The sequence below is a fragment of the Pteropus alecto genome, unplaced genomic scaffold, assembly GCF_000325575.1.
Source record: "Pteropus alecto unplaced genomic scaffold, ASM32557v1 scaffold25, whole genome shotgun sequence".
Classification (NCBI taxonomy): domain Eukaryota; kingdom Metazoa; phylum Chordata; class Mammalia; order Chiroptera; family Pteropodidae; genus Pteropus; species Pteropus alecto.
Window position 1 is genome coordinate 3,151,647 of NW_006441955.1, and position 24,737 is coordinate 3,176,383.

Genomic DNA, 24,737 nt, shown 5'->3' on the forward strand with positions numbered 1-24,737 from the left:
TTATAACACCCCAAGTCCTCTATTACTATTAAAATATATGTGTGTCATTCCTTCTATATTCTGCCCATTGGGACTCAGAATTCAAGCAATGAATTATTACTTTAAGAATGTCACTCATCTTACATAAGAGAACTTATTATTTCTAACACTTATGAATATTAGAAGAAAAAAGCATGTTGAATACATCAGAAAAATATTCTTTTCCTAACATAGTAGGAGCTAATTTATGTTTCTGACATCATAGTATTCAGATAATTTGCACATGGGTATGATTCAAGTTAGTAGTCTATAAAAGATTGCTAGGATATAAAATCCTGTTGTATATTATGGTAATTTACCTCCACATTATTTCATTGTTATAGATTCTAAAGCTCTCACTAGCTTCTGGGGAAAAAAAAAAACGTGCAGTGATAATATATGGTTTGTTCCCTGTTTGCTTTCAGAAATAAAAATACTAAATAAAAATTAACATGGAAAAATCTGAACCTAATAGGCAGCTAGGCACTTAAAGAAAATCAATCAGTATAAATGTGAACAGTTATATGCTACCAATGGAATAATACTACTGAACACTACATTTTTATTGCAATAGGTTTGCAGCTACACAGGAAAAATGCTAAAAATTCTTTCCTAATAGTATCCAACGACACTCTTAGGAAACCAAGAATGTGTTGGACAACACTAGTGCTATGGATATGCAGTTTCTATCAAGATTTGGTAGAACTATTATATCAGAACTATGAACTTACAGGTCTGCAAACCAAAGTACAAAAGGAACATTTCCCATTTCCCCAACTATTCCCCAATGCCTAACTGCTCTAATCAGATAGTTTATGGTCAATCCCAAATGATGTCCTCTAATAAAGCAAAATTAATATCAGCTTCGAAGCCCTCATATGTGAGACAGAAAAAAGGAGAAGAAATGGTCACAACCCGACAGAATGCAATGAACAATCAAGAATTTAGCCTTGTCCATCTCAGATGACTAATGCTAGGAAGTTATAATGAAATCCCTCTGCCAATATTTAAGAATGGTAGAAAATTTGAGATTATATATATATGTATATCACCAGTGATTTCTCAAATTCATGTCTGTCAAATAGATTAGCTGTCTCCAATTATACCTTTCCACCCCATATTAACTATTTAATTTTCCATTGGCTACTTCAATTCCATAAAAAATATTAGTTTGTTTCTAAACCAATAATAACTATCATTCAACATAAAACTGATTTTATTCCAAATGTTTTACCTATCTTACATCATTTAATCTTTACCATTTCCCTCTCTGTAAGGTAGGTGTAAATTTTACTTCTAGATGAGGAAAATGAGGCTCAGCTAAGTAATTTACACAAAGTCACACAACCAGTAAGTAGCAGAAACAGAATTTGAATTCAAGTCTATCTGACTTCAAAGCTCCTTCTACTCTATAACTCACAACTATGTACTAGATTCTATTTCAAGTCCATCAGAGAATTAAAAAGAGGAGTAAGAAATAATTTATGCCATTAAAGGGCTTATTATATGTTAGGAAAAAGTAGCTAAACTACAAAGCAGAATTCAATATGCTATGAGAGAAGTTCAAATAATTGGTTTAGTACAAGGAGACATTACACACCTGATCATTAACTTCAGAAAAGGTTTTATGGATGAGATGACATTTGAAATAGGTCTTAAACAATAAAGTGTTTTATCAAAAGGTGAAAATTTGGTAGTGGGAATAGGGGCCAAGGAAGGACAGAGTCAAAGGCCTTTCTAAGAGAATAATGAAGAAAAACCACAGCAAAAACATGTTTAATATACAATGAATACTTCAGATTGACTACAGCACTGGATAAATACAGTGGAGTGAATTAAAGGAAAACTAGAAACAGTAGCTGAATCCATATTGAAAGGTCTTAAATATCATATTAAAGAACTTTTATTTCATTCAGAAGGCAGAAGGAAGTTACTGAAAGCCTTAAAGTAGGGAGTGATGTGATTCAAGCTATGCTTCAGGAAAATGACTTGTGCAAAAGTACTCTTTTTACATACAGAAACAAAAAATTAAAAAATAGTATATACGATATATCGAAACAGTAGAGGCCTGAGGAAGGAAGGTAAATTTGGAGATTATTGCAATAGTCCTGGCAGCCTGAACTAAAACAAATGAAAATAGAGAAGGTGGAACAGTGTGAAATCCAAACACTTCATCAAAATGCAGCGTTAGTACAAAGCTTAGGTAAATTAGAATCCAGAGCTGTCTGATTCTAAAATACATGTTCTTGCCCTTCTACCATGCTGCCTCCACAGTGTTATATGCCATGGTACTGGGCACAAAAGTACATGTTCAAAAAATATTTGTTGGCTTTTTGTTGTGTTTGTTGCTAAGTATGTAATTTTTTTTTTTTTTTTTTATGCCTATAGCACCACGTTTTCCTAGGTGGTCTCCCATCCAAGTACTAACCAGGCCCGACCCTGCTTAGCTTACGAGATCAGACAAGATCGGGCGTGTTCAGGGTGGCATGGCCATAGACTAAGTATATAAATCTTGTACATAAGCAATTCTTGCATATAATTAATAGTCAATGAATATTTGTTGGGTGAACGAAGGTTCAATGAGGAAACTAAAACTCAAGAAAATTTAGAACTTTTAGACATAGACATTGAAGGAGTACATTCATTGTGCTGCTTATATATATAATCATTCTGGCTTAATGCTAAAATAGTCACACTAAAACAGTCATAACTACATTTGCTAAACTCTGTTTGGGTAGTACATCCAAGGTGGAGTAAAAGAGAGAAATATCCATAGGAGTTCCTCTGAGCATGACTTCTTTCAGCACCTATACTCTGTGACTGTTAACAGTGGGAGCCACAGGCTGCATGCATGAACTTGTACATTTGGAGACAGCTGTGATCCTTAAATAATGATACACCAAATTTACCAACATGCATTGAAATAGATGCATTCATCAATGTATTTCCTACCTAAGGAGCACTGACATGCAGGTACAAGCCTAGGAGAAAAGAGTGCAAATTCATTCATAGGTGTCTCTACTTAATCTATGAACACTGACATTAGCTGGTTATTTTAGAAATGTCGACTTTAGGGAAACTGTCGAAGTGTCGGAGCATGGGATAATCACTAAGGTGTTTAAAATCCATCACTTATCCTTTTACGCAAATCATCCTTTTTTCTCATAGGTTTTCTTGATAAATGTCAATTTTCTACACGTACTCTCATTAATTTTCTACTCATTCATTCCACATTTACTGCAGAGCTACAATGTGCCATATACTGTACCAAGCTACATCACAGGAAATAGAATCTAAGAGAAGCACTTGTCTTCCAACAACTCAAAGTCTAATGGAAGGGACCTATACATAAATAAATTATTATAGTGCAATGAGAAAAGTAGCTATATGAATCTCCCATATAAAAGATATGGGAAAGAAGCCAGAGCTATAAGATTTAATAGACCAAAAAGTTCATCTTCTGCAAGAATCTTAAAAAATAGCTGTAGAAGTATCAGGCTAGGAGAGAATCACAGAGTTCTAGAATGTTCCAGCTCCAAGGGAACTATAATAATTTATATTTTAAAAAATCTACTTCCCAACCACTGTGTCGGGCTCTGAGGATACACAAACCCTGGCCCTCACTCACCTTAAGAAACCTACAACTCATTAGGAAAGTTCATGACTACTCAAAAGAAGGCAGAAGGCATTAAAAAGAGAATTCTACACTTGAAACCTATATAATTTTATTAAATCAATGTCACCCCAATAAATTTAATTTAAAAAAACCTCTTGCTTAAAACACACTCTTCTACTATAAACACTGAAATATTCGATCAACAACTTATTTCTGCAGAGGCACGTACAAGCAGCACATGACAAAACTGTCTACTCCCACCCCCTTCTATTCTCAAATCACATTTCCTAACACCACCCCTTTCTCCCAGGTCAAAATAACCACTCCCTCTTTGGTGACACTATCATACCCTATCCAGACTCTACTCACTTGTACTTGATTCATTAATTTATTCACTCTCTTACTTAATCAGCAAGTATTTTTTGAGCACACATTATGTATAAGATACTGTACTAAGTTCTGGGGATATAAAGCACTCAGCAATACAGAAACAATCCTGTTCTCATGGAGCTTATACTCTAGAGGGAGACATAATAATCAAATTAAAAAATAAATATATAACAAAGCTAGTGATGATAAGTGACAAGAACAAAAATAAATTGGGTAAGAGTGATAGGGAAGCTGAAAAGAGTACTATATTGAATGAAGTAAGAAATGTACCATGTAAGGATATTGGGCGCAGAGCATTGCAGGCAGAAGTGCAAAGGCTCTGGGGTGTGAGTATACAGAATATATTTAAGAAACAGTCAGATGAGAGATAATGGTGACTTGAACACCATCAGTCCCTGTAGCTTTTTAGTGCACTTACTCTGACCTCCTTGACATCAAGGAACTGATCTTAGTTACCTCTGATTCTCCACTGCCTAGAAGAGAACCTGACATGGTAAACACAATAAATATTTGAGTAATTAATTAATGAAGATTCAGTCCTCTTCTCTCTCTTGGTAGATTCACTCCCTGGTATTACTGATGAATATATGCTACATCTTTCACCGAGCTTTAAGCTTTTCTGAAGACTATGCCGGGGGTATCTTTTCTTCTTCTTCCCAGCCCTCACCTATGTCTATATAATATAAAACCAATAGAAATAAAATAATCGAAGAAATATCTTGGTATAGTGTTTTGATAGCGAATAGGGAATAAATAGCAGAAGTTCTAGGAGATCAAAATTCTCTGAAATAACAAATGGTGTAAAAATATTGAAAAGTTGATATATAATGCCCCCAAACCAAAGGATGCTGAGGCATAATTTCAGCTAAATGTGGTTCTAAAAGGTCTAAGCTGTAGGCAGTAATGCAGGCCAAGCATATTTGCCACTTAATGATTCTGGGAAATCTGTCTATTCACATCTGGATCTCAGCCAAAGCTGAGAAGTAAATTTGAGTATAGACATGGTGAACATTAGGCCTCCCAGCTCAGATTCCCATCAAGAGAGAAAGCATTCAAGGCCATACTCTAGGCTAAAAGAGATACTAATTCTAGGCTTCAAAGCTAGGTGACTAGTAAGACTATGGCACAGAAAAGGAGCTGTCAAGAAAGAATCCAGTTCTGCAGACTATACCAATGCAAATAATGCAGGAAATGCTATAACTTATAGAGTAGTGACCAGGGTTTGTCTCTTGTACATGAAATAATAAAGTCTAGTTGGCAGCAACTCTGATACTACTCTGGCCAAGACTGGCTTAAGGATGAGGCACCTTGGAATGAAAGGCAAGGCCCATCAGCAGTATATCTAACTGCTGGAAACCAGGAAGAGAAAGGTAAAGGTATGGGAGGCAGCAGTTCCATAAAATAGAGATGTGTCAAGCTGAAAGAACCATAACAGACCTGCAAGCCAACTATATTAGAGATATCCATCACTCCCCTTCTACAGCTCCTTCTTAGAGAATTTGTCCTACCCACAACCTTGAAAAGGCAGCATTATATATCCAATGACCACTGACCTTGGCCACAACTGACCAAACCCAAGCTGAGCCAATAATATTTTTCTTTTGATAATTGATAATTTGGAATTGATATATGACTGAATTTACTAGATTATGTTGAACAGGCCAAAAATCAACGCTATGGCAACTGAAAGCCACAGTAAGCTGGGAACACAGGGAAAACAGACTAGAATATGCAGGCTCAGACATATATGAAAGAAGAAGAGGATACCTGACAAGTTTTTAGTTTCCTTTATGCCCTATGCATGGGTTAAAAATGTTTGTTAGTGACTGAGAATTCTTGGATAAAATCTCCCTTGAAAAAAAGTCTTGTTCTTTGGAATTTTAGGGATCTTTAATAACATGTAATTCTCATTTGCTATGCTATTATTTATAGTTCTACATTAAATATTCAGATTCAATTATAATTATTCTATCCCTGAATGCTATCAAGTTATACTTTAAATATCATCCAATATCCCAGGATCCACAAATCTCAGGAAAAAAAAACACAAAGAAAAAGTACATACCCTTCCCTTCAGCAATGGGCATCCAAAATTTACTTATAAAACTGTTTCCAATATTTTACCCTGTTTAGATGTATAAAAGGTTAACATCTAATTCCATTTACAATGCTGATCCAGCAAGAAAGAAATTAATTTGGCATTAGGGTAGTAACATCAATTTCCCATGTATCTGAAGTAATGCATTTACTGGAAAGAGATTAATATCAATTCCATAAATCATTCACATGCATTTTCCGGAGTTTGAGACATCTGAGTAATGTCACATGTGTGAGCTGATATCACTTTGTGCATACTCCATTCATTAATCAATGCCTGGGGTTGCAGAATAGTTGTCAGGAGAAAATATCAAACTTGGAAAAGGATCAATCTTTCTGTTCTTAATTTTCTGTGACTTGTTTTAGGTAAGGTAAGCCAAATGTTGCCATAAATGCAATGGCATTGATCCATACTGGCAGCCAGCATTTTCAGAAAAAAACATTTGGTCAATTATCTTCCTAATGATGACAACTACTTAATACTCATGTGATAAGAAAATGTGTAAATGTCAATGTAAAGATTCTATTAGGGATCCTCAAAAAAATACTGACTGAAAGGAGAAATGAATCTGAACCTCTCCTGTAAACAGCAGCTCTTCATTGTTACTGTTTAATTTCATAATCACACAATCTGAGTTGCTTTTGCCTGTATTCGTCAGGGTGCTTCAGAGAAACTGAAAAAATAGAGTGGGGCGGGGGGCGGTGGAGGGATGGAGGGAATGTGTGTGTATGTGTGTGTGTGTGTGTGATTGCACGTGCACACACGCGCATGCACACGCACATATACAGAAAAAAGTTCATTATAAGGAACTGGTTCACACTATTGTAGAGGCTGACAATTCCCAAGATCTGCAGCTGGCAAGCTGGAGACCTAGGAGAGCTGATGGTGTAATTCTAATCCAAATGCAGGCAGGCTCAAAAACCAGGAAGAGTCAATATTTCAGTTCAGCTGAAGGCAGGAAAAAATTAATGTCCTAGCTCACAGTACTTAGGCAGGAAGCATTCTCCCTTACTCAAGAGAGGTACAGCCTTTTTGTGCTATTCAAGCTTTCAACTAATTACACGAGGCCCACACACATTAGCGAGGGCAACCTGCTTTACTCAGTCTATCAACTCAAACGTTAATCTCATGCAGAAACACGTTCACAGCCATAACCAGAATAATATTTTACCAAATGTCTGGGTACTCCATGGACCAGTCAAGTTGACACGTAAAATTAAACATTGCAGGACCTTAGAGATCATCTACCAAACCCAAAAACGTAGGCCCAAATTCCTTCATGATATAGAATGAGAAAAACAAGACTCAGACATATGAGCTCAGAGCTCCTAATGCCCAGTAAATATTAATTATTTTTGACCAATCGAATATTATTAACCTAAACTTAAGTCTTCCATTCCAAGTCATCTGTGGCTAACAAAACTGCAGAGAAAAGAAAGTATGTGATCCAGTGGAAAGAAATCAGGCCTTTGAGTCAGACAAAGGTCAAATCCTGGCTCTGCTATTTACTAATCGCTACTTAAATTTTGAACCTCAGCTTTCCATCTGAAGTACAGAGGAAATAGTGTCTATTTCATGGAATTCTTAGGAAAATTAGAGATGAGGTATAGAACATTTTTTATGTAGTATCTGGGGTGTAATAGATAGATACTCAATATTTCCCTAACTGTCCTTACCCTGTTCACTTTCAGAACACATGGGAGAATTCTATTTTTTTCCCTCTTGAAAACAGACATAGCCATATGATGTTTTGTCCAAAACAATGTGAGTAGAAATTATTTCTAATAATTTCTAAGGGGTTCTATGTTACTTTAAAATCACATGGATTTCTTGACTTGAAAACTTACTGAGAAATTTCTCTCTTACCACAAATTACAAAGGATGAAGTCCTTACATTTTATAGTATATTAACGAAGAACATTTTCCCTACCTGCTACCATTTCCTTGTAATAGCAGTGTTGTCAACTATCAGGACAGGCTTATTACTCTATTTTAGTGATTAAATCACACACTCAGAGAAGTTAAGTGAGTTGCCCAAGGCTACATACATAATAAGTGTCAAGTCTCCTGATTCCTAGGCAAAACCAATCTGTGAAGGGGAAAAAAATACCACACTGACAGTAAACAGTTTTACAAGATAATTTATCGAGCCGTTCATTTGTTTTGGTGTTTTGTATATGATATCCCACATTCTGTTTCCTCCCACACTGGATACTGGCCCCCACTACACACACACACACACACACACACACACACACCCCGCACACTCTTCTCCAGACTCTGAATTCTCTTGCCTCAGAAAGTATTTTGAGTGTGAGGCAATAAAAAGGCAAAGGTAGCCTCCAACAGTTTTCTTCCTCACCTTAGCCAGGATTATGCTAATAGAAAGAGGAGACTTCCATTAGAAACAGAAGGGGCTAAATCATCCTCCACATTGGGAAAGTGAAAGTCAAGGATCTCATGCGTGGTGGGAGGAATAGGTGCTCCCTAGCAGTCCTCAGCAGGGAATGGCTGTGCAGGGCATCTAGGAAGGAAGAACTCTGAGCACTTGGGCTTTGGATCTAGGCAAAGACCCCATAAAGATCCCCTTTGCCTGCTTGCAGTGACACAGTTCACCTTCAAAGAGCTACCTGGGCTTGGATGGTGAGGATGCCATAGTGCTCAGAAATTTCAAAATCAGGAGGGTCTAAGCATTGTCTAAGTATCACATAAGCCTCTTGGAATCTTATGTAACCTTAGGGAATGAGAAAGAGCTTCAGTGAAGCTCTCTATGAAATAGAGACCCAGAATCAGATGAGTTAGATTTAAATAAACTAAAATAATTTGACATTTCTTGCTGAGTGTATGAACTACATACAAACAGGCCAAAATCTTTCTAAAAACATATACTTAACTCCCAATTTCAAGCCTATGACATTTTCCTGACTATTCCTAAAGGACTGACTTCTCCAAATCTACTAATGTCAGCCTTTCTCCATTAACTGCTAGAAAATCCAATTATCGGCCTCCGTCAATGAGAAACAAGATATGCTATGAAGACACACAATTAGCTTTCCCAGATTAGACATTCAAACCCTGCATGAGGAGTGAGTTAAAGCTCCATAAAGTAGTAACAAGTACATTACCATCTACTTACCTCAAAGGGTCTCAACTTCCTGTTTTATAAGCTAATAGGATCATCGGACTGGTTATTTACTTGTACTTCAACTTGGCAATGCTCAGGTTGTCATAAATAAGCCAGCAAGTAATCAAAATTGAAAAACCAAGAGTGAACTAAGGTGCATAAGCACAGGCTTTGAGTTTAGGTAGGTCTGGGCTGACCTCAGGATTCTGCCACTTATTAGCTGTGTGCAGTTAAACAGATCACATAACTTCTCTGAACCATAATTTACTCAATATTCTTTCCCAAAAATAGGAACAAAATGCTTGCCCTACTTTTTGTCCAGGATTTATAAGAGGCCATAATAGATGTGAAAACACTTTGTAAGTCATAAAATGATATATAAATATTAGGAATTGTTACAGTTTTTATTCCATGACAACAGAAAAAGGAAGAAGAAGATAGAGATGAGTAAAAGGAGGAGAAAGAGAAGAATTAGTGTTGACATTTATGGAGCGTCCACCATGTGTTAGGCATTTGATACATTACCTCATGTGATCTTCACAACCATTCTATAAGATAGTTTATTATTCAACATATTTTAAAATGAGAAAACTGAATTTTAGAAAGGCTCAGTGCTAATTTTATGTATCATCTTGGCTGAGCTACAGTGCTGAAATATGTGATCAAACATTATTCTGGATGTTTCCATGAGGATATTTGGGATGAGATTAACCTTTAAATCAGTGCATTCTGAGGAAAGTGGATTACCCTCCATAATGTAGGTAGGTCTCACACTATCAGCTGAAAGCCTAAGCAGAACAAAAGACTGACCTACCCCAAGCAAGAAGAAATTCAGCTAAAAGACAACCTTCTGACTTGAGCTGCAATATCAACAAAGATTTTTCCTAGGTTTTTAACCTGATGGCCTTCGTAAAACTTCAGTATCAGCTCTTCTCTGAGTTTTAAGCTTGCCAGCCCATCCTGCAGATTTTGGACTTACCAGCCTCCATAATTTCATGAGTCAATTCCTTAAAAATCTCAATATTTCAATCTCTCTCTCTCTCTCTCTCTCTCTCTCTCTCTCTCTCTCTCTGTCTCTCTCTCCACGCGTGTGTGCGCGCGTGCGTGCACGCGCGCGCATATATATCCTATTGGTTCCGTTTTTTTCTGGAGAATCTTGAGTAATACAGTAAGTAACTTCAAACAAGGTCACTCAAGTAGTAAATGGTAAAACTAGAACTCACAACAAAATCTGTCTGTTTCCAAATTTAACACTCCACTACCTATACAATTTCCCATAAAGTATCTTTAGGCATTAATATATTAAAAATGAAATCTCCATTTACATAACATTGTAAAACTGTTTCAATATCTCTTTGATAAGTGAAATTGACAAGTGAATTGGCCATTTCTTTCCTATGTTGGCATACTCTTCAGGAATAATTATGAAAATTAATAAAAGTTAAAAACTGTCTAATTTAAGTTTACTGTACAAGAAAGTTTTTTATTTTTTTATTAAAAATTAATTTAAATATTTATTTCCAGCATGCAAAAAATAGTCCAAATGGAAACTGCATATTATACAAATACATATGCCCCTTGATAGATAAAGAAAATGTGGTACAGATATATAATGGAATGTTACTCAGCCATAAGATGAAATACTGCCATTTGCAATAATATGGATGGATCTTGAGATTATCATGCTAAGTGAATAAGTCAGGCAGAAAAGGTGATTTCACATCTATCTGGGATATAAAACTAACAAGACAAACAAACAAGACAAATGAAAGGCTTAAAGTGACTCATAGACACAGAACAAACAAACAAGACAAACGAAAACTCAAACACAGAACACAGTTTAGTGGTTACCAGAAGGAAAGGGGTAGATAAGGGTAAAGGGGGTCAAATACACGATGACAGAAGGAGATTTGACTTTGGGTGGTCAACACACAATTCAATAAACAGATGATATATTATCAAATTGCACACTCAAAACCTATATAATTTTATTAACCAATGTTACCCCAATAAATTTAATTTTAAAAAAGCTAACCATTGTAAGAAAAGGAAAAAAATTCTGGTTCCTGCCCTCAAGGAACTTACACTTGCAGACAACAAATCTATATTACATAATAGAAATATCAATAAGGTTGTAATGGGAAATTAAAAGAGAGAAAAGTCATATACAGCTGGTAGATCATAAAAAACTTCACAGAAGAGTAACTTTGGGTGTGGACCTTAAGGATAGGTCTGATTTCAATAGAAATGTGGAAAAAAATTCCCAAATAAAGAAACTATCATGATCAAAATCAAAATAATAAGGATTTGGTATTGGGTAATAGGAAGAAAATGAAAATGCATATATGAGAAGGATCATATAGGTAATGTATTCTCAACAGGGGTAATATCTGGAGAGGCAAAGAAACTTTAGATATTACAATGATTTGTGACTCTTTGAGGGGCCACAGTATATAAAAAGATATGTATTATATCTGTAGCATTAAAATTTTGTGACAGTGGGAGGTAATTAGAAAAATAAAATGTCTGAAAGGTTTCTTAGCAGAGTGATAATGAAAAAGAGGTTAAGAAAATTTGAATTAGAATACCTGGATTTAATGAGTGATTGGGTAGAGTGGCAAAGAAAGGCTTAAAATGACTCTGGATGACAAACTATTGAAATTTTTTAAATTTTTTAAATTAAAAAAGAAGTCGAAGGGCTCTTCTGGTTTGAAGTTAGAACATGAGAAGTTTGGTTTTGGGGGGTGTCCACTTTAAAATACAATAGAACATCTAGCTAGAGATATAATCGGTTAGATTAAGATAAAGGATTGGTGAATTGAAAAGAGTTCAAAACTGATGATACTTTCCAAGACAGTGCTAGTCAAAATATAATCTATAAATTGATGCTGGCTTGAAAGTTGTTTATCATAGATCTGCTATTAAAATAGGTGCAGTATGATACTTTAATAACTACTTGCCATTCAAACTCACAATTGGTGTTCTTATCTAGTTAAACAGGGTATAAACCGTTTAGATGTTGACAAATTCATGTGGTGAATTGCATGTGGCATGAGCAAAACTATATACAGAACCATCACATCAGAATTTTTTTTTAAATTCTTAACCACACATAGTTTTGCAAAGCACTGTACCAGTACATTGACTATGTGCCAATAATCATATAAAGATAATGACTTAATAAAAGTATATTCTGCACTTTCTAAGAGGGCAGGGATACTAGTAAAGTGGCTAACAAAGAGTAACTACTCAAGAAATCAAGCATTTTAAATTTTTAAGCAATCTTTTACTGAGTGTACATAAATGCATTTTTACTGGAATAGAAGTCACAGTCATTTTCATCAGATTCTCAAAAATGCTTGTAACCTAGGAAAGGCTAATAACCACTGCTGTACAAATTACTACTATTATCTCTGTTCCCACAGTATCTGCCACAGACTTGTTCATTCATCCTTTTGACAAATGATTATTGAATGCCTACTATGTCAGGCTCTGGTGATACAGCAAATAGACAAAGTCACTACTTTTATTGAAGGGGAAGCAGATAAATAAGTAAATAAACAGAGAATAAAAACAGAATGACATGATAGAGTGATTAGGTGGCTACTTTAGACTGCCTAATCAGAGAAGGTTTCTGAGGAAGCAATATGTAAGCTGAGATCTGAATGTCAAGATGTAAAGACGTTGGGTGAGTATCCCAGGAAGAAAAAAATGGCCGGATCAAACAGCTTAAAACAGAAACAAATCTGGTCTGCTCTATGAACAGGCAGAATGTCACTGTGGCTAAAGCATTATTGAGAAGAGTGAGAATGGCAAAAGATGAAGTCAGAAAAAGTAGCCAAGGACTAAATCATGTACCACTGTAGTCAGGATAAGGAATCTGGATTTTATTCTAACATTGATGGGAGACAATGCAATAATTTAAATAGGACAGAAATAGGACCCAAATTGAGTTTTAAAAGGATCACTTTAGATGCTGTGTTGAAAATGGATAATGGGAGGAGGGGAATGAATGGAAAAAAGCAAAAGAAACAGTAGTTTCTAATGACAGATGTTAGTAGTTTGAATGAAGGGGGAAGATAGAAAGAAATTAATGGATTCAGGATATTTAATAATAATAATTCTCAATGGATGGATGGATGGATGGATGGATGGTGAATCATTATATGTGTATATTCAAGAATTATAAAGATTAAACATGGGTGAGCTGAATCTTAGAGAATGCCTTAAGTGTCATGTGTGGATGAAAGCAAGACAAGTCAGTCAGATGTGGGGGCAGAGGATAAGGATGGTATAGTCAATGCTGCCAGGGGATAAGAGTTCCAAAAAGTAAGAGTAATCATTAGAAATGTCCTATGGGGCAGAGTAATCAAGAGCTAAAATAAGACCACTAAATTACATGATTAAATCCCTGGCAATCTTTCAGAAAACTATCTTGCTAGAGTAGTGAGGACACAAACCAGACTATAAGGAAAAAGATGAAATGAATAGGTATACAGGGACATTTCTATTTTTACTGGCAGTCTAAAATCATCTTGTATATAATTTATCTTACATTGATGATAAACAACAGATATCTTAAAGGTTACGTATTTAAATTTTGTTGTTTACTTTTATATTTTCTGCCTCCTCCCTTTGTCAGTTTGTCAACTTTGATTTCTCACCAAAGAGCATTCCTATCCCCTCAGGCTCCACCACGTCCACGGATTTCCTATGCTGAAAACGCATATTATCAAGATAGTTAGAACTTATGTCTAAATAAGTTCTACTTATCAGAAATAAATAATTTATCAGAAATAAATTCTAAGTATCTCCTCTGAGGAGTAAGGTGCATGAACTTTAGTGCATGTATTTTATAATAACTATTCTGGCTAGTCAAAGGTTTCTCCCCTCCCACCCAAGTTCTCAGTCACACTCTCAAATAATAAGGTTGCTGGATAAGTGTTTGTTTTCTATAAATCAATATGCCCATGCTAAATTCCTCAACCTTGCATCCTATAATTTGAGGTCAATAGTTATAAAAATACAATACATGAATGTATAACTAATTTCATCTAGTAAAGTTCTAGTCTTCTCATACATTCTTTCGACATTATTTATTGAGCACCTATCATATGCTAGGCATTGTTCTGGGCACCAGAGGGGGAAAAAAAACTTTATAGAGTTTATACTCTATTGGAAGACACAGACAATAAATAAAAACAAATAAATAAGTAAATTTTATAATATGTTAGATAGCAGTAATTGCTAAAAAGAGAAAATAAAGCACATAGGGGATTAGGAAATGAGGGGGAAAAGAGTTGAAATTTTATACAGGGTAGCTAATATAGACCTCACTGAGAAGACATTTGAATAAAGAACTGAAGTAAAGGAGAAAACCATGCTATCTGGAAGAACATTCCAGGAAGAATATTAAGGTACAGTTCCTGTATTATCTCCTCTATAAAATATTCCTCAGTGGCCTCCCACACTCACCCCACTCCATTCCACCCCATCCATACACAAAAAAAATGAATTATTTCCCTCCCTGGGGTTCCTTGACATTTTAGAACTGACCACTGACTATCTGCTAGGCTTTTGGTAATTCTAATCCACACAACAACCCTGCAGGGTAAATACTGTTATACCTATTTTAAAGATGTACTCAGGCTCCATGTTTAAATGACCTGCTCAAGGTAAGCATTAATGAATGGCAGAGCTAAGATTTAATGCTTTCTGTTCTGTAGAACTATCTAACTACAATGCTTCTTATTTTCTGTAGCAAGCAAAAAAAAGCGGGGGTGGGGGGTGGGGGAGGATGACATTTTCACTTATTCAAAAGCTCAGCCCTATCTGAAAGAAAGCTCAGCCCTATCTGAAAGGAAAAAAAAAATTTAAACAATAATTTCCCAAAATAAAGTGTAAACTCAGAGAGTAAAGTGACATCATATGGGTACATTCTCAAAACCAAACAATATCTAATGACTTCAGCGTAGGCCACAGGATACAAACTCAGCAGAGGGCCAAAAATATTCTGTCACAACATTATGACATTTCTACATAATTATGGTTTGTTTTTAAATTTTTTGTATAAACCAGACTCCCCCCCAAAAAAAATCTGGGCAGCCCTTCAGTCTGCACACATAAGCTCTATTTTAAAATGTAAAAATCTGGTCAAGAGCACAACTCATTTACCAACATAAAACAACTGAGCATGACCTAGCATAAAACAACTGAGCATGACCTAGCTCAGGAAATTACTAGATCAGCAATGACTTAAGCCATTAGTGTTAACTCTGACCATTAAAACAGAGCTTCCATTAAGGTTCAGCAAAACATGCCCAACTACTATGGTCCTGAGCTATGAGAAGCAGCAAGTGGTAAATTGAAGATCTAGCCCCACCATTTATAGGAAACTCAAGGAATCACTGAGCAACATTTCTTGCCTTCAACATTGAGGCATGAATCAATCAGGGATGAGTCAATAAAAGAGCCCATGCCAGGTAATTCAATAAAAAGAAGGTATTACAGGAAACTTGTTATAGAAATGTTGGGAGAGCTGAAAGGACAAACAGGTGAGAGTGGGGCAACACAGAGATTAACAGCAGTAGGAATTCTCAACACTCATAGAGGAGCAAAGGCAGGAGTCAGCAATATCCTGGGAGCCAGGGCAATCCAACAAAGTCAGGATCACAAGGAAGGGGCTATCTGGCAAAACCATGAAGGAGACATAGCCACTGCTGGAGATGCTGCCCAAAACAAAAAGGAGTAAAACTACCCAGGCTTCTTGCTTCTTCCTGCCTTTCAATCTCCTGCTAGTGCCTCCTATTAGCTGAACCTAGCCGGAATCCAGATATAATTAGACACTGGGAAGCATAATTTTCAGGAGGTTAGTCCCCTGCAATATAAAGAATGGAGAATGAAACTAGCTGCAAACAGATGACCTGCACAACATATTCTCATACCTTCAGAAGACAAAATCTATTTGAAAGCTATATGACAACCCACAATGTGTATGGATTTTTCAATACTTAGAGTATACTATCAAAGTATGACTATTTTATGGAGACCGAAGAGTAAAAACACAGACAACATTCTCGTTTTGCTAATTAATGTAATTTTAAAATTTTTATAAGTAGGAAGCAGTAGTAATAAATTAAAAGCAAATTCTAATTGAAAATGTACCTTTTGGTTATCACTTGAAAAACTATTTATGTCTTAGATCTTAAACTAATATATACTTATACTGTAATCATTCAAGTAGTACCTTAAATCTTTATTGGATAGAGGAGGGCTATAACCAAACTCAATCAACCATAATTAAGTGATACATTCCTCTTTTTGCTGCAATGTCACTTTTAAAATATAGGAAGTTTGTTCACGTGTACTGGAAGTTTCCTTCAAAGCAGCGTGTCAGTTGATTTGAATAAGCAGTTGAAGAGGTATATAAACAGGATTTCAATAAACACGGTCATATTTCTTCAACTGTTCTTTCCCAGGTCTTTAGGTTCAGGAATGTTACTGCACGAAAGGTCATCATTCTTAGGGGAAAGTTATTTGGGAATAAAATATTTTACTTCTTCTCCAAAAAGGAGGCAGAGGAAATAAGAAAGAGAAAAACATACAAGGCGATACATAACTATGTATGTTAGATATAATTCAGCAAAGAGGTCAGAATTTTTTTTAAATGAAACACAAAAGAAGTTCAGTTTGTTTCGATTATAAGTCAGAAACAAAGAACAAAATTAAATTATTCACCTACAATTTAAAGCCACCAATATTTCTCTAACAGAATTTATACACTTGGTGAAATACCCCTTTATATTTCATAACTGTGCTGTTATCTCCAAAATATGCTATTTTTTTTTCTCTAAAAGAGATAATGGCCTTGTAAGGTGGCATGTTTCTGGAATAAAGTGATAGTATTAATAAGAAGGAAATTTGCATCAGATTTTATGTTAAACACATTGTTAAATAAAAACATTTGGATTATGTCCTGAGGACAACAGTGAGTCATGAAAGATTTTAAGCAATAAAGTAATATGAACAGTTGATTTGCATTTTAGCTTTGGTGGCATTGTTGAGGATGGAGCAGAAAGAAGTTGTGTCAGAATTATCAGTTGAAGTTGATTGCCAGATGTTATGCTGTCTATTTTATATAGCATCCCTAATTTGCATAATAATTCTATGATATAGTTATTTATTTTCCTAATTTTACAGATGAGTAAACTTTAAGTATATCATCAGCATGACGTAACGAGTAAAGATTATATATGACTCTAGGTCTGTCTGAAACCAAAACTTGTGTTTTTGTATTATACTTTGTTGCATCTTGTTTTGTTTTTGTTTTTTGTTTTAAGTTTATTTAGATAATACCCTCCAGATTCACCCATATTGTCATGAATGGCAAGGTATTTGTCATATATGTCATAAATGTCATAAATATTTCCTTCTTTTTATGGCTGAATAATAATCCATTGTATATATGTACCACATATTCTTTACCCATTTATCTGTCAAAGGACATTCAGGTTATTTCAATATCTTGGCTATTGTGAATAATGCTGCAATAAAGTTAATTTCACAGAAACAGAGAATTGCAATTGTCAGAAGCTGGGAGGAAGAGGAAATGAGTTGATGCAGGTCAAAGGGTACAAATTTTCAGTTATAATAAGTTCTGAGGCTCTAACGTATAACGGGTTCTCAAATCACATCATTTCATGTTGATGAGATACCATAGGAACTTAACTCTTGTTTATATCAATTAGCCTGTGGTAAAATCGGTTTCACTACAAGTTGTTTCATTTCAAGTCTCAGAACCTATAGACAAGTCTAGATGAAGACGTGCTGTACAGCATGGTAACGAAAGTTAATAACAAGGTATTATATATTTGAAAGTTGCTGAGAATAAATCTTAAGCATTCTCACCAGACACAAAAAAAAGTTAACTATGTTAACTATGTGAGGTGAAGGATGTGTTAACTATCTTGATTTTGGTAATTATTCTAAAATATATTTATATCTATATCAAATCATTACTTTGTACTCTTTAAATATATACAAGTATATTTGTCAATTATTCCTCATAAAGTTAAAAAACAAAGGATATCATCCATTTAGAGATCTAAAATAAGAAAAGTTTAGGTGAGACGTTAAGCTAAAAAACTGATTTCTAATGTACTTATGGGACATTTTCATACTGTGCTAAGAATGAAGATTTCTTTCAAAAGAAAATATAATATTAATTTTTAAAAATTACATAAGTAAATGTAAATTCCATTGGAGAAATTAAAAGTTTTATGTTTTCATTTCCATCATTTTGAAATAGTATGTAAATAATTGATCCATAAATTTCTTTCACTGACCCTCTTCCTTGCAACAGTAATTTAAAAAACATATTAAATCTCTCAGGATAAACAATTAATTTGAAGTATAAATTACAGTGCTCTTCTCATATTCCATACACGTATACTCATATCTATCATAAAACAATACTCAAATTGCATATGATGGTACTCAAATTGCATATGATGGCAACCAAACGTAGTATTTATTTGAATTACTTATTTTATTTTTTTAAATCACTTATTTTAAACAGGTAGAATTTTTTTTTTTCATTTTTCTTTATCACAAAAACTTTTCCTACTTATCTTACTACCTAAGGAGTAATTGTCAACAATATATGTCATAAATATGTCATAAATTGACCTATAATAGATAACATGTATATGGAATTGTTAAAAGTATGGCCTTTGGAGCCAGGACAGTCACAGTTTCATATTCAGCTACACCGTTTGTCAGTCATGCACTTCAAGGTAAATAGCTTTATATCCCTAAGCATCAGTTTCCTCACCTACAAAAAGAGATAAAATACCTCAGAAGGTTTTTGTGAGTATTAAATGAGATAAACTATATACATTATTTATCACAGTGTCTGGCAAACAATAAGCAATTAAGCGATAATTTTATTGGCTTCTCTCCCTAATATTTTTGTTGTTGTTAATGTTAAACTTTCATTTAAAATGTAAAAATATTTTATTAATCTTAAAATCTCTTTATGAAGACTATCCTCTCCCATTTATTCATATATTTATTGAGCTCTTGATAGTACACTAGGTGCTGGAGAACAAAAATTAATAAGAAACCACCCCAGACTTCACGGAACTTTTAATGATAAAGGAAAAGTAAGACAATTAAATGACTGCAATGCAATAAAGGTTATCACAGAAGAGCCTAAAAGGTACCTGTAAATAGAGAGATAAAGACAGCCAAACCCGCCCAAGATGTACTGTTTCTCAGAAGAAGAAATGCTGGACTGAATCAAAATTAACATTTTACCAGGGAGAGAAAGGGATCTGGAGCACAGAGAAAACAGCATCTGCAAAGTATGAAGGCTTGAGAGAAGCTGGTGGATTAGAGAAGAGCAAACAATTTTTTTTTTTTTTTAACGCCTACAGCATCTAGTATACCTACATGGTCTCCCACCCAAGTACTAACCAGGTCTGACCCTGCTTAGCTTCCAAGATCAGATGAGATCAGGCACATTCAGGGTGGCATGGCCGTACGAAGAGCAAACAATTAAATATAGCTTTTTCACAAAGCTATCAGAAAGTTAATCTTTCCCCATCTTTTTGTTGCTCAAGTTACTTCATTCAAAAAATAAATACGCTATTAATTTAGTGCCTAACTTTGTAAGCTTTCTGCTCAGTTCTGTGGGAGAGCAGGGATTAATCAGACTCAGATTCTGTCTTAAAGTAGGATATAGTCTAATAAAAGAGAACAAAAGAAGTTTTTTAAAAAAATTATAAAAAGTGTCACATGTCTCTAAAGAGATAAAATTAGAGCGGTGTGGCTATTTTCCCAAGGGAAATAATATTTACAGAGAGGGGTATAGGGGAAAAACAGATTAAGGATTCATGGGAGAGTTCATATTTGACCTGCAGACCTTATTTCTCATAAGGAAAAAATTAATTATCCGTCAGCTCAAGGCTAGGCAATGTGCTAGGCACTTTACATATTACACAACTCTGAAAGAAAAAAATACTTATGGAGGCTTATCTGAAAGCAATATACTTCATCCACATGAACTAATACTCCCCATTCATTCACTGATCTATTAATCACTTTACTCCTTCTCAGCAGTCCGGATGCACCTACAGAATCCTTCTCAACAAAGCATACCAGGCAACCACAGCCAGTAGCTCAGAGTTAGCACATAAGAGAAAAGCCCTCACACTTCACTATTTTAAATCTGAAACAAATTCTTGAATTAGATAAAATGAAAGTTGCATATGTCAAATGAATTGTTTCAAGTGGTAAGTGAACTGCTTTAACAAAAATGCCCGTTAGCATTACATTGAAGGATGTTACAAAATACACCCCTATGAAATATATTGCTGTAAAAACCACAGGGATATTGTTGAGGATGCTGTTCATCACATTTCAGAGTATGCTTTAGGAAGCCCAATAGGGAGAATTTCTATTAGATTTCAGTACCTGTTTATTTTTATCTCATGGACATTGTTTTTCTCTTGGAACTGGCTGCCAGAAAACTCATAGTTAAATTTGTAATCTACCTATATCAAATTTATGGATCTCACAGCATGCATTTTATGTATTCATACAGCTAAATTTTCTTCTGCTATTTCTCCTTTCTGAAATTTCCTCATTATCTATTTTTTAAATAGTATTTTATAAATATTTTGGTGAAATGGCTGAATTTTTTAAGCAATTAAAATATTTCTTTTAATTTTTCTTTAATGAAGATATAAGATAGGCATCATTCACCATTAAAAGATGAAAAAACCATGGCTCTGTTTTCAATTCAGAATTTGAACTGCAGTCTGACTCCAGAGGATGTCATTTAACCACTCTACTATATTGCAAGACTTATGTACTGCTTGTACAGATCCAGTTGACATAAATAATCATTTATACATTTGGGGGGAAATATGAATTATCATTTGGTTACTTTGTGGGTAGATTGGGCAATTTATGTACCAAACTTTTCAGAAAGGAATGGAAAAAGATAAGTATAGTTAAGGAAAAGATGTTCTAGGAAAGGAATCTGGATTATTTCATACTATAGGTAAACCAAAACAACACATAATCTTTAAAATGAGGATAATTCCTACTCTCACAGAGTTATTTGTGTAAACAGCCTCCATGTCTTTGCTTGAGGTATAAAGAATTCAAAAGGCATTTTCTAGGCACCAAGTATATCCTGGACTACACAACAGTAGTTGATTCAAAGAAAGAAGACATTGTTCCTAATGATGTGGACAGTGTTCATATTTGACAAGAAGGACACTATAATACTGTGCTATGGGTTGAATTATGTCTCCCCAAAATTCATATGTTGAAGTCCTAACTGCCAGTACCTCAGAATGTGACCTGACTAGGATATAGGATCTTTACAGAGGTAATCAAGTTAAAATAAGGTCATTAGAGTGGGCCCTAAACTCAATATGACAAGTGTTCTTATTTTTAAAAAAGGTGGGGGGAGATATTTAGAGACAGATGTGCACAGAGAGAACCCGATGTGACAATGAAGGCAGAGATTAAGGTGATGTTCTACAAACAAAGAAACAACAAAGATTTCTAGCCAAACACCAGAAGCTAAAAGAGAGGCATGGTACAGACTCTTCCTCAAACACCCTTAGAATGAACCAAAGCTGCCAACACTTTAATCTCACACTTCTACCCTCCAGAACTGCAAGACAATAAATTTCTGCTGTTTAAGCCACTCAGTTTATGGTTCTATGCTATGGCAGCCCTAGAAAACTAAAACAACATGGAATAAACAAAGAGCAACACCCTGCATAAACAAGTTTTCAATTGTTGATATAAACAACCAATGTTCTTAGGGTTCAGAGAACTGGCATGTCCATTCAAACACATAACACACACATACACCATACACACACACATACACACATGCATACACATTACTAAGAAACAAAAACAACTGATTATTTTTAAAATAAAAGTATCTTAAATTAAAAATTATCATTCTCATTAATATTTTCAACATATTCTGAATACCTACTATGTGCTATTCAGAGTAAGAGGCTCAGCATATAAAGAATTTAACAAGATACAATCCCTACTAGATAGGAATTTACAATCAAGTCCTGACCTCCCCTTTTAGAATACCCAAAGCATATGTTCATTATGATGCCATATTACTTTTGCTGTCTTGTTTGTGTTCAATTGAATTTGTTCTCTCATTACTTCTTTATAGAGAAGTATCCTGTCTCACAAAGATTAAGTTCTGTGAGCATGTCATACTGAACCAGATACATGGTAGACATTCAAAAATTAATGATTTATATAGTCAAATTATGTCCATTTTGTCCCAAAATAAATTAAATCTGGATAAGTACTTTATAAAATATAAGATACTGTACAAATATTCATTAGTATTACCATTAAACCTCTAATCATTTATAGCAACAACATAGCATTTCATTTTAAGTATTTCCAAGTTAATTCCTTCAAAATTGACTTTTCCCTGACAACTCGTTTCATTCTAGTGAAATAAATGTGTTGAATCACACTAAATGGTCAAATGAAACCAGATTCTAAAAGAACCTCACAAGACAAGCTCAAAAGCAAAGGCAGTTAATACACTCACCACTTTCAAAGCAAGCATCAAATATAAGATGTCCTTTCTTGGGCTGTCCACAGTATCCACTTGGAAACACCATATATTTGCTCACGTTCCCTCCGATGGCATCGTCATTTCCCACATCACTGCCTATTTTTTAAAAAATTGGCTCATGTTAAACAAAAATCAAAAATAACTTAGTAATATAAAATAACTTAGTAATAAATCCAATTAGATTTTTATCATTAATTTCCCTCCTCCCTCATACATTTTTTGCTAATCCAGGCAGTAAGAAATTAACTACACATTATGGTAGAATACAAAGAAAATGCATTTTGAAATCAGAAAGATACAGGATCAAATCTCATCTGTACTACATACTAATTCTCTGTGCTGCAAAGCAATCAATTTAATCCCTTTAAGCCTCAGTTTCTCTCATCCATAAAAAAGAGAATAGCAAAATCCATCTTTCAAAATCGTGCTATGAGAATTAGATATGAAAAAAATCTAGAATGACTACTGAAATCCACAAGATGTTCATTAAATTGTATCAATTATTTAATAATAATGGTAATATATTTAATTTGTCACAAATATATAGTAAATCATTTTGAATAAAGCAATAGTTCTATAACTAGCATAACTACTAATGTCCTACCAGAAATGATTTAAGAACCAATGAATTAGCACAAAAGTTATATTTCCTAACAAGAGCTTTAATTTTTAAAAGATTTATGTTTCATTTCCACATAGGATGTAGAAACCTAGAAAGTTTATTCCTTCCACCTTAACAAAAAATATCCCAGAGACTGCACTCATTCTGGCAGTCAGATGGGACTGGGCAAGACCGACAGGCAAACTCGACCTCTCAGTGACTACACAGTCCAGGCCAACTGTCTGGCCACAGGTGCCCCTGGATGAGGCCACCCTGCATGCCCCAACACTTCCCATAGGTTTATCTGTTTTATTGCTTACTACAAATACTCTTGGACTTATTTATCAATTTAAAAATATACACAGGTAGTGGATGACCTTGGCCTGCATGATATCCCCTCCCAAGAGGCACCAGAACTAATACAATAGGAGACTGGCTTCAGACCACAACAGAGTACCACCCCATTAGCCCCACAAATGGCACACCCAAAGGGTGGTCTCAGCAGGCACCAGAACCTGCTGGGAGAAGCCCATTCCATGGGGTAAGCCCCCAGCAAAGCAGTTCATATGCTATGGGCAAGTCAGCCTGATGGTCAACAGCAATCAAGACTCAACTACAGCAGAAGGGCACACACAACCCAAACAAGAATATTCCTGGAGTAAGGATATACAGAAGAAGCCACCTCAAGACTGGTAGGAGGGGATAAGACACTGAATGGGCTAGTCCTACACCCACATGTGGTGGTTAAAAATCAGGAAAAATATCTCAGCTGCAGACGTCCCCTCTGAGGAGCGAGGGGTCTCAGTTCCACACAAGGCTCCCCAGCCCAGGGTTCTAGTGCCAGGAAGTGAAATCTCTAGAACTTCTAGCACTTTAAAGCATCAGGGATTGTGGCTTACTGAAACAGAAGGCATCTGAAGTCCCAGATATTCCTCATAAAGGCCCTGCCCATGAACAGACTCACTTGCTGTAAGTTCCAGAGCTGGGGCAGCATCTGGAAAGGTGCCAGGGACAGATAGGGAGGAACTGTATTGCCTGGCTTCAAGGCAAAGGCTAGAGAGGCAGCTTTCTCCTAGACAGAAGTCCTGGCAGAATCCAGCACTTTGTTGAGTCTTCCCATCACCCAACCTGCACACACAGGTGGGCACAATATCTGAGTCTCCATCAACCTAGCTAACACTGTTTGCTCTGTCCTGGTGATTCCCTGAGAAACTCCCCACCCCAGTCCCACCCAACTTGCAGGCCTAC

At 35.3% G+C, this 24,737-nt stretch overlaps 1 protein-coding gene and 2 pseudogenes across 1 annotated transcript in view; all 3 read right to left on the bottom strand.

Moving 5' to 3' along the window:
• The window catches only part of AGBL4 (ATP/GTP binding protein like 4), a 956,697-nt gene extending 932,819 nt beyond the window's left edge, over nt 1-23,878 (bottom strand). Inside the window, 2 exon segments of the mRNA XM_025051987.1 lie at nt 22,862-22,984; nt 23,851-23,878. Coding sequence (XP_024907755.1) covers nt 22,862-22,984; nt 23,851-23,878 — 151 coding nt within the window.
• On the bottom strand, nt 2,398-2,516 carry LOC112486080 (annotated as a pseudogene).
• LOC112486011 lies at nt 19,674-19,792 on the bottom strand (annotated as a pseudogene).
• Nucleotides 23,879-24,737: the final 859 nt, after the last annotated feature.